Source organism: Trachymyrmex septentrionalis, unplaced genomic scaffold (assembly GCF_001594115.1).
Source record: "Trachymyrmex septentrionalis isolate Tsep2-gDNA-1 unplaced genomic scaffold, Tsep1.0 scaffold101, whole genome shotgun sequence".
NCBI lineage: Eukaryota > Metazoa > Arthropoda > Insecta > Hymenoptera > Formicidae > Trachymyrmex > Trachymyrmex septentrionalis.
This window is the reverse complement of record NW_017304136.1, coordinates 306,799-320,730: the sequence shown is the minus strand read 5'-3', so window position 1 is coordinate 320,730 and position 13,932 is coordinate 306,799. Positions and strand designations below refer to the sequence as shown.

Sequence of the window (13,932 nt, the reverse complement as noted above, 5' to 3'; positions counted from 1 at the left end):
TCATAACATGGAAGAGTATCGCAGGAGGATCATTTAGCCGACTCGTTAGTTGGCTCAGTGAGTGAGTCGTTATCTTTTCGAATTAAACTTGTACCATACGACGCGATGTCGCTCCGGTTTTAGTAGTCCGCTTAGAGAATAAACTCAACGGTCGCCTTTAGCTTTCGATATTTGCATTTGAAACGCGGCCACTTGTTTTCGCACATACTCGCTTTCCTCTATCTATTCGACGCAACTTTGCTCGTTATTTTCGATTTCGACTCGAGCAATTGCTTCATTCTCCTTGAGCGATTAAACGCTCGACTGTTATACATCCGTCTGTCAGCGCGCGCGCGCGCGCGCAAAAACTTGCATCGCGGTTAGAGCAACGTAAAAACGCGCTCTCGCATAATTCCACGTCGTTATGATCCTTTTTAAGCGCGACAAAAAGTTCACGTCGTATAATTTGATGGGCTCCCGAGCGGCGCGAGCGCGGCGGATTAATAATCGCCGGTCGACCGATCGCGACCATGCGTGTGGCGGAACGTTGGTTACATAAATAACTTTTCCACGCGACGTCACCCGCGATCGGCGATCCACCCGCAAGCTCGCTCGCTTGGCCATCCGCACAAGCTCGGCCTCCTCGAATGGTATTGACGAGAAGAAATTAGAGCGTTCTCGCTGTCGCCTCGACGCGATGACGTGACGATGATGACTTCAAGGGAAAGCCGCAGATGTTTTGGCAGATTCGCGAATGCGGGTCTACCTACGATCCCACAGTGGTGTGATCACTGACGGGAGTGGTTTGGCATGCGGCGATGCGCGATAATACTACAGCGGCCGCGTGTTTGCCGATTGTCACTGGGGTAGATGGAGAGGTAAACATGATTTTACCCCACCCGCACCGCTCGGATATGTGCGAGAATTGGCACGCGGACACCTACTCAGCGTTCGCGTATACTTTCATCTAAAGACTCTATATGTATAACAGAGTCTAGCCCCATCAGATAACAAATAAATTTGAGTAGCTCGTCATTTTTATCAACTTCATTAAGTTAGAATGAGTAAGATAGTATAAGTCGAAATAAGCATATATAAAAACAGGTTTTGTGTGTATGTGTGTGCGTGCTGTCTTTTTTTTCACCCCTTTGATCGTTGCAGCAAACAGGCAGTCGAAAGTTGATACAAATCGAGAGAGAGAGAGAGAGAGGGGGGTGGGAAGTAGGGTGGGAGGGAGGGGGACAGAGAGAGGGGGGAGGAGAGAGAGAGAGAGAGAGAGAGACGGCTCATTTGCGCAACACTAAGTCCATTCTAACAATAAGTAAAATTGTAAAACTTGTAACTTATTCTCGTAAGACTTGTAAGAACGTATCACTAGAGTTATAATTCTAGGGATATACGTAAAACGTACGGTTATTCATAAATATCTACGTACAACCAGCAAGCATCTGTCTACAAAGGCACTACATAAAATTATAAGTATTCCAGTCACAAGTTCTTACAAGTCTTACAAGAACAAATTATAATTGCCTTATTATTACGATTCTGCTTAGAATTGATCCATCATACGATACGAAGGTGTAATTTTTTATTCGCTCTTCACAATTACACACAATTGTCACATGCGATTCAAAGTTAATTAATGAAAAGCAATGTTATTAAATAAGACAAATTGTGTTATATACTTTGCATACGTCGAATGTTGATTGACATTTCTGTCATCTTTGACCTCATCATAATTATTTTTATAGCCATTGAGCATTGCGAATATTTCTATAAAATTTCTAAATATCTTTTTTCTGATTCTACATCGCATATATATTACGTGTAGACAATACCATAGCCAAAATTGGAACATAAAATGTCTTAGGATAGGGAAGTATGATCAATTCTATATGTGTAGCCTATATATATTAATGTTTATACTGTAAACAAAGTATATACATATGAAAATTATTTGTAACATTCTATTTTTATTGAATAATACAACATTTTTATAGTTTATTTACTTTATTTGTTATTATTTTTATTGGTATGAATTAAAATTTAAATAATGACTAAAAATATAAATATATTTGTATAAGTACTTTAAATATTTACGATGACTTACGCAAAGTTTCATTGCAATTCACATTGATTAATTACAAAGATTTAGAATAAATAAATATTTTGTATATTTACAGGAGAAATTAATTTCCCCGTCGCAATGTAACTTTACATAAATCAGTTTGAATATATTTAAAATATTTATATATTTTAAAAAATTGAGACTTTAGTCGCTGTTTTATTATTTCCATACGTTTCTATTACAGCACACACAGATTAAGAAAAGTACTTCTTATTAAAAACGAACGTAAAAAAAAATGTTAAAACGTTAAAAAAAAGTTAAAAAGTTAATAACTTTCAACTTAATTTAATTAATTCTAATATTAATTTTTAACTTAATTTAATTATTTTTAAACTTTAATTTATTAACTTTATATATTTGAATGACACTAATTTTAGATAACATAAATATTATATTTCAGCAACATTAATATGAAATGAGCTTTCGATAGAAAATTATTGTAAAAATTTACTGCACATCCACCCATTTTAAATGTAAATCTTTACGTATATTTTTTATAACAAATACCTATCTAGTTGATCGTAAACATGCGTGAGCAGTACAAGCGTTTCAGAAGAGATTTATTAAGTCAAAAAAAGAGAGATAATGCAAATATGTACCCTTCTTCCTCGTAGGATTTCAACAAAAATGCCTTATAACTTTTATTATAAATAACTTTTATTATAAATAACTTAATATTAATAAAAAAAATTAAATTTACTAAATAATCTATATTAGAATTGTTATTTAAAGTAATCTTATTTTAAGAAAAATTAAGACATTCTGATCTTAAAAATAATTTTTTTCAAAATTAACTTTTCTTTTAACTCTTAAGTTAATTCAATCTTAACTTAATTTTTATTAAGTTAATTTTTATTCCTTCAACTTTTAACTTAATTTTATTAATTTTATAAGCCACACACATTAACTTAATTCACTTCAACTTTAACTTAATTCACAGTTAAAGAAAAACATGAACTTACCTACTTCTGGTTGTAACTTTGACAACATATGTCAAAGTCAAGATTACCGGAGCTGCTTCCCCTGTTCTAAATATTTTCCAAACATTTTGTATCTGGTAACAATAAAACTGACAATTATGAAATGTTTTTTCTATTATAACACAAAAAGAATAAAGAAAAGCAGTCAGATAAATAAGCTGTTTTCCTAAATTTTGAGCTGCCTTAATTTAATCTTTCATGGTGTGTAGTGATACGCCTGCATTGAGAAAAATTTCTGATTGAAAATAAATGAACCAAGAAAATTTTCATCACATCAATTAGAATTCTGGTTATCTCAAGATAGAATTATAATAATAGATTCAACCAGAGAATTCCGATTTATCCATTTTCAACCAGATCATTCCAATTAATGCAATCAAACTCTTTTTCCAGTGTGTGAATGCACTTGTTCATAAATACACTCTCGTCATTCAGCATTCTCTGTAACTCGATAACATTATATATATTATATATATATATTAAACCGGGAAGTAGATCCGCATTTCGTTACGTTCATAAAATCGCAAACTTCAGCTTCTTTACGGATAATTTTTATTGATAATTAAGATCATACGGACTGTGAGAAAAAAAAACCACCTTCGCGACGTACATATTGTTTGTCGCTTCAATATACCAAAAAGCAATCGATTATCGATTCCGTGATTCGCTAATGAAATCGCACAAGCTCGTGGATGATTACCCTGGAATATTCCGTAATGACACGCAAAACAAAGAGATCGAGCGCATCTTGGGGCAGGGGAAAAAAAAAAGAGGAACGAGAAAAGGGAAACGACGGAATGGATGATGAAAAAACGGAATAGGAATGATTTTGCGACGATAAAGTGTCCGCGCAGTCCGCCATCACCGGACTGGTTAAACAGGTTATCGGTTTATGGCTGTCGTAAAGAGATTTTAAATTTCGCGGCACATGTGCATTCCGCGCCGCGGTGCTTCGCCTTCTTTTTCCTTCGTTTTTCAGTCGTTTTGCCGAGTTCATAACATCGCGCGCTGACGGCTGGACCAATAGGAAGCGATCTCTCGATTACGATGATCGTACCCATGGAGCAACGTGTGTACTTTCTCATGAGTAAAACTCCATTCTCGGCATCTTAATTTCTTACCAATTTCATCCGCGATCTCTGCCCCGCGAAGAAACTTTGATATTCTACAGTACGAGAAAAACAGTGATTATACAGCAATTATTAAAGACAACTATACAAGTTTTATACGTAGAATTAAGATAGTTGAATAAAGTATCTATATACATAGTTACAACTATACATATAGTTCGTTCGACTAAAAAACAATAAATACTTCAATTCTATATATAAAACTTGTATAGTTGTACGTTTATAATTGCAAATATGTCTTTTTTTGTAAATATATCTCGCCTACGTAGCGAGTAATTAGCACTTTATAATTCTAATAGTAATAAGAACACAATATGAATACAATTAAAGTTGTTAAATGAGACAAGAAATATTATTAAGACAGAAAGATTATTTAAATTATTGCTGTATTTGTCAATGTACAATACAATTAAATTTCTTCATATTTTCTCAAAAATATACAAGATGTAAGAAAAAAATGGTCTTTTATTGTTTTTTCTCTGAAAAAAAAAAAAAAAAAGAAACAAATTTGAGAGGATTTCAGGAACAGTCAATCTCTCTCTTTAAAGATATAAAGCATAGACATACCGTAGGGGGAGGTAAATATTGGGAAATTTTGTCGAAACAAAAATCTGCAAGTACGCCTTTCGGCAAAGATCTAAAGAGCAAAAATGCGTTCTTGCGATTGCAGAGACACGAGAGCTCATTCTTATTTGGTACGTGGCAATAAGAAAACCCGTTTGTAGTAGATATTTTATTTCCAACTTAGGAACTGAAATGCCCATATATAATAAAAAATATTTGTATCGTAATAATTACTATTATTAAAGTGGGAAAACGAGGGTTATGCTAAAATCGCTCTACTAAGTATACAAAATGAAGAGAAAACTCGCAAAAAAAAAAAAACGAAAAACAATCGTAGACTCTTCTTCTCGAAACATTCGAAGATTCTTCCGCGACTCACTCTCACTCTCATTCAACGGCACGTTTATTCCGTACACTCTCACGCGCGCTAAAAAAAAAAGGACTCGAGATTTATAAAATAATCGCGGTAACAGAATATAAACGAAAAATCATATAAAATCTTCCACGTGGAATTCTTTGCACATTGTAATTATTCTCCTTAATCTTTTTTCTTTTCGATTCGCGTCTACCTTCTTAGTTTTTCGAACTGCAGTTAAGGGGCTCGTCAAAAGCATGTACAAATGACCGTCGCTATCGTTCGATTTCGTAGTCGCTATCTAATCAGTTTTTTTTTTTTATGGCACGTATTCTCATAAAAGCCTTTCCCTTTGCGGAGACTCGACGACGACACTCCGCTTTGCCGTCCTCTTCGTCCATCTTGCAGCGTTCGCTTTCCTCGCCGCTGCAGCGCTGTACGAACCCCGCGATATTACAGCGAATCGTAATCATAACGGAGATCCGTATATACTCGACTATCTCCTTCTTTCCTCTCTTTATACATACGCTAGAACCCGTGGAGTTTCCCTTTAACTTTTTTGTTTCTGTATATATTTATCAGACTTGGACGTGAAGATCTATCTTAAGATTGTGTATGTAGTTCTTTCGGGCGATCGCGCCAGAGATCTCCACTGGTACCCAACAACGCCCGCTAAAATTGTTTTCGAAAAGACTTACAATAGAATTTCTTCGTCGCATAGCACCATGTCGAAAAGCGACGCGACGCGACGGCGTAGTCGCGACGCGCCCGGGTCGCCGGAAGTCAGCCGCGGTCTTACAAAAATAACAACAGTGGTAGCGTCTCATGTCCTGACCCTTCGCGCTGATCGATAATCGATATCGAATTCTCGGTTTCTCGACTCGTTGAATACCACTGGAAGGCTATCGTTAATCAGCCGCGGTCTCGCAATCGGCGCCGCAACGCCTTTGTTATCACGAAAGAACCATCCGAAAAAACGTGAATAATTCATACTCTTGAAAGACATCAATATAGAAATCTGATTTTCTTTTTTTTCGCTAGAACGATCCGAAACGGATCTTTCTTCCTCTTGTACGTCTTACGGTTACGAATGCTTTAACGTTATTCTCATATTTATTAATATTCTTTTGATCAGAGTATCCTAAAACGAACAAATTCTATCATCAATATGCCTACATTTAACATGAATATACCGTCGGTAATTTTTTAAAATCTGTTTCCAAAGTATTGTGGTGGCCCGCGATGTTCGATCACGTTTAGCAGTTCGATCGCGTAACAAGTAATTAATTGATTGCACGCGGTTCCGGATGCTTTTTACAGAGATAAAACGAAGAGCTTACATCGCGCGCTCCCTCACGCTCGACACGGCGCGGCGCGGCGTTAGAAAGCGAAAGATCGTCACAAATGTCTTCCGAGCGAAAAAAGAGACCATCGGAAATGTTGTTGAAGAAAAATATCGTTTTCTTTCCTCCTAAGGAAAAACAGCGATACGACAACATCGTTGGCCACACGAGCAAGACAGCCTGTGTACACTTACTAAACTTAACTTTCTTACGTAATATGTTGAGAGATAATGTAGGATTTGTCTAGCTTAATGATTTACGTAGCTATATACATTATATACATGTCGCTGCTATAACATTGCATGCGTGCGCTTATATCGTTAGAGGTGACTATAGAGCGGTGTGTACGTGATTGTGTACGAGTGTTCCTTTTTTTATTATAATGAAAATTGTCTAGCTTATACACAGTACATTGGGTTTTCGCGAGCGTTACTACATAAGATTTACTCCGTTACACACAGTAAACAATTATACATTCCGATGATCCGCCGGCTATACGCTCGCCATAATTCTTTTCTTTTTTTTTTTTTTCGCATCGGGTTTATCACATGGTGCGCTCAAAATAAATCAAAATGTACATTTGCAAAACGAAAACCGAAAATAAAGACTCGACGAATTTGAAATTAACGTGAATGATACCCTTTTGAAAATATATATCTAAATATGTGAAGAAAAGAAAAAAGTAATTGTTCTCAGGAAGAATTTTTTTTACAACGGAACGGAGACATTAGGAAACTCTAGCATAGCTAGCACAGGTAATGCAAGTTTCCAAATCAGAATATTTTGTCTTATAACATTAATTGAAAATCAAAAACGCGCGTAAACAATTTATATAAAATAAACATATAAAAATAACGATTTTCTGTGGATTCCATCGACTGTCTCCTTGAATATCAATACATTTTGTGTGCATTTTTATCACAGGATTTCTTTTTCTTAATATCGATAATCCTCTAGAGTCTCGTGCAAGGACGAATCCAAGAATCTAATTTCGGAAAAAGAGGGCTTATAATATAGTCGCACATATTGAATATAACGTTATAGTACGTATATACTAATAAAATTATTTAAAAAAATGTTAATTATATATTAAATCTTATTAATTATATCAAATTGAGCGACAACAAAATGTTATGCGTCCACATACATAACAAGGCCCACGTATTATTGCATTTCTCACCAAATGCGCAATATAAATATTTCTTTCTAATCTTTCTAATCATCTATTAGAAATATTTGTAACTAATGATATGAAATATATCATAATTTGAAGAACATATCTTCGTATAACATCTGCACTTATACCGATACTTCATTTTACCTTTGCGCGAGACCCTGTGGGATTATCTTCGTTCTATCATGAATAAACACTGTGAATAAATTTCGTCTTGTTCTTGTTGTTTTAATCGAATAAAAACAACATAACTAAACATATATAGTCTGAACAAATCGCATCACTCTCATCATTATATCGCGTCACTCGCTGATATACATTTCGACAGCGAAGAAGTCCGACGGATCCTTGTCTCTCTAGTAATCGAAGCGTCTTTCGCTATGCCGGAAACCCTAAATGTTGAGATCCCATTGTCTATTTAGACGTTGGAGCGGCCGGCTGTTGATGCGGCGGCTGCCCCGTCATCCCCGTCAGTCTTGGTTGCGAGGAAGCAAGTAATTCCTTGTAATATGCGTTAAATTCCGGCGGTAAAAACGACGACGCGGTGGCAGCAGCTGCGGTGGCCGTGGGCGGAATCGGCGGTGGGAACAAACCGTTATAGAACGTGGAGTAGTACATGGGATCCAGAATTGGTAGAAACTTGCCGGACGCGTTTGGCAATTGTGGCAAAGGAAAGGGAGCAGAATTATTTTGCGGTACCGTCGGTACGAATCCCGATGGTATGCTGGGTAAACTGTGTCGCCGCCCAACCTCGTTCTGCCTGGGTTCCTGATGATGATGGTGATGATGATGCTGATGCTGCTGCTGCTGCTGTTGCGCTGCCAAAGATGATTTCTCGCCCTCGCTAATCCTACGATGTTGATGATCCCTACCGGCCTCCGCAGCCGCTTTCCTCCTATCAATGCTCATTTGTTGTTGTGACTGAGGCAATGTCGTTGCCTGAATTCTAGGAAATGAACTTCCACTATGATTCAAATGATTCAAATTGGGTACGTTTGGTATGATGGGATGACTTGGCTTCCTTGGTGTGTATGGCGAAATCGGCTCATTTCTCACTGTATACTTTCCGTTCACTTGTTGCTGCGATTGTTGCTGCCTCATTTGCACGCTACTTATCGTTCCTATCGCATTTTTATTAGGTGGACTCGGTATTTGAACGTGAGACGGTATGACGTGGTGATTGTTTTTGTGCTTGGGATTCACTAGCGTAATCTCGAGGTTATTCGACGCAATAGTTCGACTGTCAATTACATTTTGGTAGGCAGGGAAGGGTATTCGCTTTGGACAATCGACGACAGGTCTGTCCGACAATTTGTCCTTAGCCACGGGTGAATTCCGCACGTCCAGATTTAATGGATTAGGCCTCTGCACTACAGGTACTCTGACTATTTCTAGACTGGGCCTAGGGAACGTCGGTTTCTCGTTCTTTTGCGTCAGATCGAGAACACCTCCTTGTCCGATGTCGTTGCTGGAGCTCATTTGTGGATGTTGCTGCGAGCGTTGTTGCTGCTGTTGTTGATGTGGATGCGGCGAGTGATATTTTGGAGGAGAGTTCAAAATATCCTTGGGATTTCCATAAACCGTCCTTTCATTGTGCACAAATATCGACCTTGATTGCGTCACCTTTGGTAGTAATAACCTGCCATTTGGAATATTTGGTGGAACAAAACGATGGCTTGATTGTTGCACAGACGAAATCGTTGATGGTACGACGTTCGCATTCGCATACAGTTGCAATAGCGCGGTATTGTTCGAGCTACCAAGATTTATTATTCGACTATTTGCCATATTGTTGTTGTTCATCATGCTAATATTGTTATTGTTGTGATGAACTGGTAATTGTTTAATCGTCGGTATTCGCGGCAGATGATTTTGATGATCATGCGGCGACGGTAACATATGTCCTATGTCGGGTGTCACAGTGACGGATATTAATTTAGGAATGGAGTTGGGCGTAACTGGAAGTGGATACGGCGAGATCGACGGTTGCTTCTCTTCAGTAGACTTCATTGTAGCAGGCAAGGATGATGGCGATTGCTGCTGTTGATGTTGTTGCGGCGACATACCAACACAGCTTTGAATTACGCTCGGTCGCACGTCCAGATCGACGGCGGTAACTTCGAGACCGCCTTCGCGCAAAATCTCGAGTTTACGTTTCTTAAAGCTGGGAATGATTATTTTGTCTCGACTCGTGTCGTTCTCGTTTTCAAGGTCGATCACTTCAGGTGATCTAGAGACTGGTGGCATTATCGTCTTTTCCGCGAATTTCTCGCCGCCAAATAGTGGTATATTTTCCTTGCCTTGTGCCAGTAAAGTTGTTTGCTTGGGATCCAACTTGATCTCCTTCATATCCTTCTCAGGTGGAGGCGTTAGAGTGACGACCGTCGACGCGTTTGCCGCTACACTAGTCACAGGCAAGCCTGGTGGCGAACACGATGGTGGAACTTGTTGGGATATCAAAGGACTGTTGAGCTGCCTCTCCAAGACACTCTGATTGTTACTGGTACCATTCGTCGGTGTTGTGGAGGGTGTGCTATTGGGCGTCGAGATAGATGTATTGGAGGATGGCGGTGGACTTGGCAGTTGGCTAGCTTGCTGGCTGGAAGGTGTCGCATTATTGGCGATTATTGTATTCAAAGATTTCAGGCGTTCCGGTTTCACTCGCACGCTACGTAACGAGGATGTCTTGCCGGTTTCGGCTTTGGGTTTCTCACTCAAGAGTAAAGTCTGCAAGTGGGAAAAGATATGGTATGAAAAAATTAAGTTGCATTAAGCATAGTTTCGAAGTTAATTAATTAAAGTTAGTGCCAATTACCGTTGTTGTTGCTGACATTATTGGTTGTAAGGGTGGTGTTGTGGTCGCAGGAATTACATCTATTGGTGGAGGTGTCTCCGACATATAGAGCTCGCTCGGTTCCTCCTTGATGTCTAAATCTTCGGATGCACTCATACTCTTGGTACGTCGTCCGAGATTCAGTCTCACTCTTGTTTCTTCGCCTCGCTGATACCTTTCGTAAGGTAACAATAATCTGTAGATACAACAAAATCTTTTTATAATTTAAACGCGTATTTATAAGGGATTAACAAAAAAACCATCTTTATAAATATTTGTATACAGGATTGTATTAATGTTCCAATAAAAACAATTGCGTGATAAGAATCCGCTAAAATACTTTACCTTTCGTAATGTCTACGTGTAATAGTCGCTGCGCTAGTAGAACCCGTGTTACCACCGATGTCATCGTAGATGGTTTTCCAAAGGCGCCCAGCACTGACAGAGTCATAACCACCAAGCATTTGCACTTTTGTATAAAACAGGAACAGATCGACTATGGAGAGAAAAAAAAAAGATTATTAGAGTCGTAAGCACGAAATATCGTGATATATATTTTGCGAGAAGGAAACCCTGCTGTGTCTTAGCTCTTTGCAGTCTGGCAGCCAAATTGCTGCCGGAATTGCGCGAAGAGAAATTTGAAAAATCAGAGAAATGGTCTGCCCTTCCGGTGGCAAGTCATCGGATAGAAAATCCGAGGAAAAATAACAAGATACTGACTCTGCCTGTAGCCCAGCAGTGGCATCTTTCCGACCGGCGTACCCCGAGAGTTCATAAAACTTTGCACGTCGGTGATGAACTTCTTTTCTTCCGCGCTGGTCTTCCTCTCGCTCCGCCGTATCCCGGACGAGGGCGGTCTCCCGACCGTGGGTATTACCAGGCTGGTGATCGCCGACGTACTCTTCGACGTCGACGCCACTGAGGCTTCGCTTTCGTTCGACGATTCGCCCGGCGAAGCGCTGCGCTTTTTACGCTTTCTTCGTGGTCTACCTTTTAATTTCGGCGCTGAAAATCACAAATATCATCACGTTAGATTTATCTGAAAATTGCATAAATTTTAATGTATGTTTTAATTGACGAAAACGTCATATGTGCAGCTTTGACTATACAAATATGCGTCTCGTAATGTAACAATCGTAAGATATATATTCATTACTAATGACGATAAGAATAAATCGCAAAATATTTCAATTCGCTTGGATTTCTCCTTCTCGACGAACAACTTGATGGTTATTCAAAGAGATTTGTAAAATTTATTATACTGAACAATCCAAAAACTTTCGTATTGTACAATATATTCGTATCGTATATCGCATATCACCGTTAGACCCGTTTTCACAATATATGGTTACCTGAAGATTCAAGGTAACAGATTCATCAATGAAATTCATTCATGAATTTGATTTCTTGGTTACCTTTAATCTTTAGGTAATCATATATTGTGAAATCGAGCCTCGGAGAGTTTACAGAAAATTAATCATTTCATAATCTTGCATCTTTTAACTCTGCTGGCAGGCTTGACAAATTTCTATATTTTTGGAATAAAAAAAGTCTATATCAATATAAATTTTTTCCATACAAAATTAGTCCCTTTTATTAAAAATAAAATAAACAGAAAATTTTGCTACCAATAATCTAATTCAATATTCTAGTATCACTCAGTATAACTACACAATTTAGTGTTAACTGATAATGCATTTTCCAATTTAAGCTTCATCTAAAATAAAATTCGTAGGTAATACAGTATAGATTAAGAATCAATAAATAAATTAATTTTTTGTCACAAGATATTGAATAGTAAAAACAAACCAAATATGTATAATATATTGATAAAAATTTTGTACAATATTTTGCTGTATACTATCATGTATTTCTCATGCAATTAGAAATTAATATACAATTTAATAGCGTGTGTATTATCTCCAAAGTTTCTGTTTTTACAAGTGTATTTCACACATTAATTTTCATTAAAAAAGATTTTACTATAAGATTTTATTATTGCTATTAGTTTATTATTGTCGGTTCGTTTGGTTTTTCCTTTTGAACTATCGTAATTAATATCTTACTGCATAAAGTATAAAAATACATTTTTTTAGTACTACGTATTAATCGTTTTCATAGTTCCTGCCAGTTTATTTCACTGGAACGGTAAAATTCAGAATTTACCACGGTTTTTTCCACCCACTCGACTTTTCTGGTCAACTCTGCCTGTTGGCCTGTTCAAATTTACTATACAATCATATCGTTTGGGTCAATAATTAAAAAGATGTAAAAAATAAAAAAAATTTTACAGAAAAAAACTTTTATATTAACCTTTCGCGTACAGACGGATGGATCGTTTGTGTCCTGAATTTAATTTTCATCACTTTTACAAATACACAAAAATTATTAAGTGATTCTTACACACACTTCAATATATTTTGTAGAAAGTACTTACAAAGTTGTGTTTAAAAAAGAAAAGGATAGAGATTATTATTTTGCCAGGTGCTTCTCAGGTATTATATTGTATTTCCAAGGAAAGAAATGCGCAAAACAAGAATGACTGCGAATGACCTAATCTTGTGTATCACGCTAAAGATTAACAGCGAAGGCTCGAATACTAGAAAAATATTGAAAATAAAGCTACGAGCTAAAGCTAGATGTTTAATGTTAATTATAATTACCGTTAATATCTAGCTAGAGCACGTAGCCTTTTATTTTATTTTCATTATTAAAAAGTAAAATTGAGCCTTGATTAGTTCCTTATTTTCAATTTATCAGAGAACAAATTTTTAAATAAAATATTAGTAAGGAAAAAAATTATATTTTGAGTCAAACACTCAAATCCGAACGGACCAGCGCAGCGGGATTAAAATTGCGATGTGTGTATTCAAGTACGTAACATTATATGTGTGATAGATACACGCGACGAATTAAACAAACTTATATTCCATGTAAAATAATTTGTGTTTCAAGCACTATAATAATGTTTCATTAACGTCGTAAATACGATAGTAAGGCACGTAAACACGATGAGCACACGTGACCTGTTGAATACTTTGTAGTGACTACAAGGTCAAGAAGGTATTTATTTATTTGAATGCGGGACAACACGCGCAAAATGTTATCGACAAACAGACCGGGACGTCGAAATGACTCGAAAGTTCATAGTAACGCTATTTGTAACGATCGATTATTCTCTGGTTTAACTTATTAACTTCACTATTTATTCAATGTTCCTTATAACAAAATCTCTCCACGTTATCAAATCCAATCAACGCACGTTTCGTTCACATTTAATTAAGATGTACTTTAATAGTAATAATCTGTAAGCAATATTCTTGAAATTGCAATCGCACGACTTTGTAGAGACATCCGATATACGTTTATATATTTCATTCGAGTTATATAACGCACACCGGTGATTTTCAGCCAGGTCGACAATTGTAGGTGAGACTATCAGGCTA

General features: G+C 37.1%; 1 protein-coding gene across 4 annotated transcripts in view; it reads right to left on the bottom strand.

Moving 5' to 3' along the window:
* Positions 1-4,769: 4,769 nt before the first annotated feature.
* LOC108756522 overlaps positions 4,770-13,932 on the bottom strand; it is a 179,740-nt gene continuing 170,577 nt past the window's right edge. For 2 of the 4 annotated variants that reach the window (XM_018500405.1, XM_018500426.1), the window contains 4 exons: positions 11,207-11,491; positions 10,832-10,982; positions 10,469-10,682; positions 4,770-10,380 (listed from right to left, as the gene is read on the bottom strand). In XM_018500405.1, coding sequence (XP_018355907.1) covers positions 8,068-10,380; positions 10,469-10,682; positions 10,832-10,982; positions 11,207-11,491 — 2,963 coding nt within the window. In that variant the 3' untranslated portion in view covers positions 4,770-8,067. The remainder of the gene's footprint in view (positions 10,381-10,468; positions 10,683-10,831; positions 10,983-11,206; positions 11,492-13,932) is intronic. The other 2 variants (XM_018500412.1, XM_018500421.1) reach the window with 2 other exon arrangements.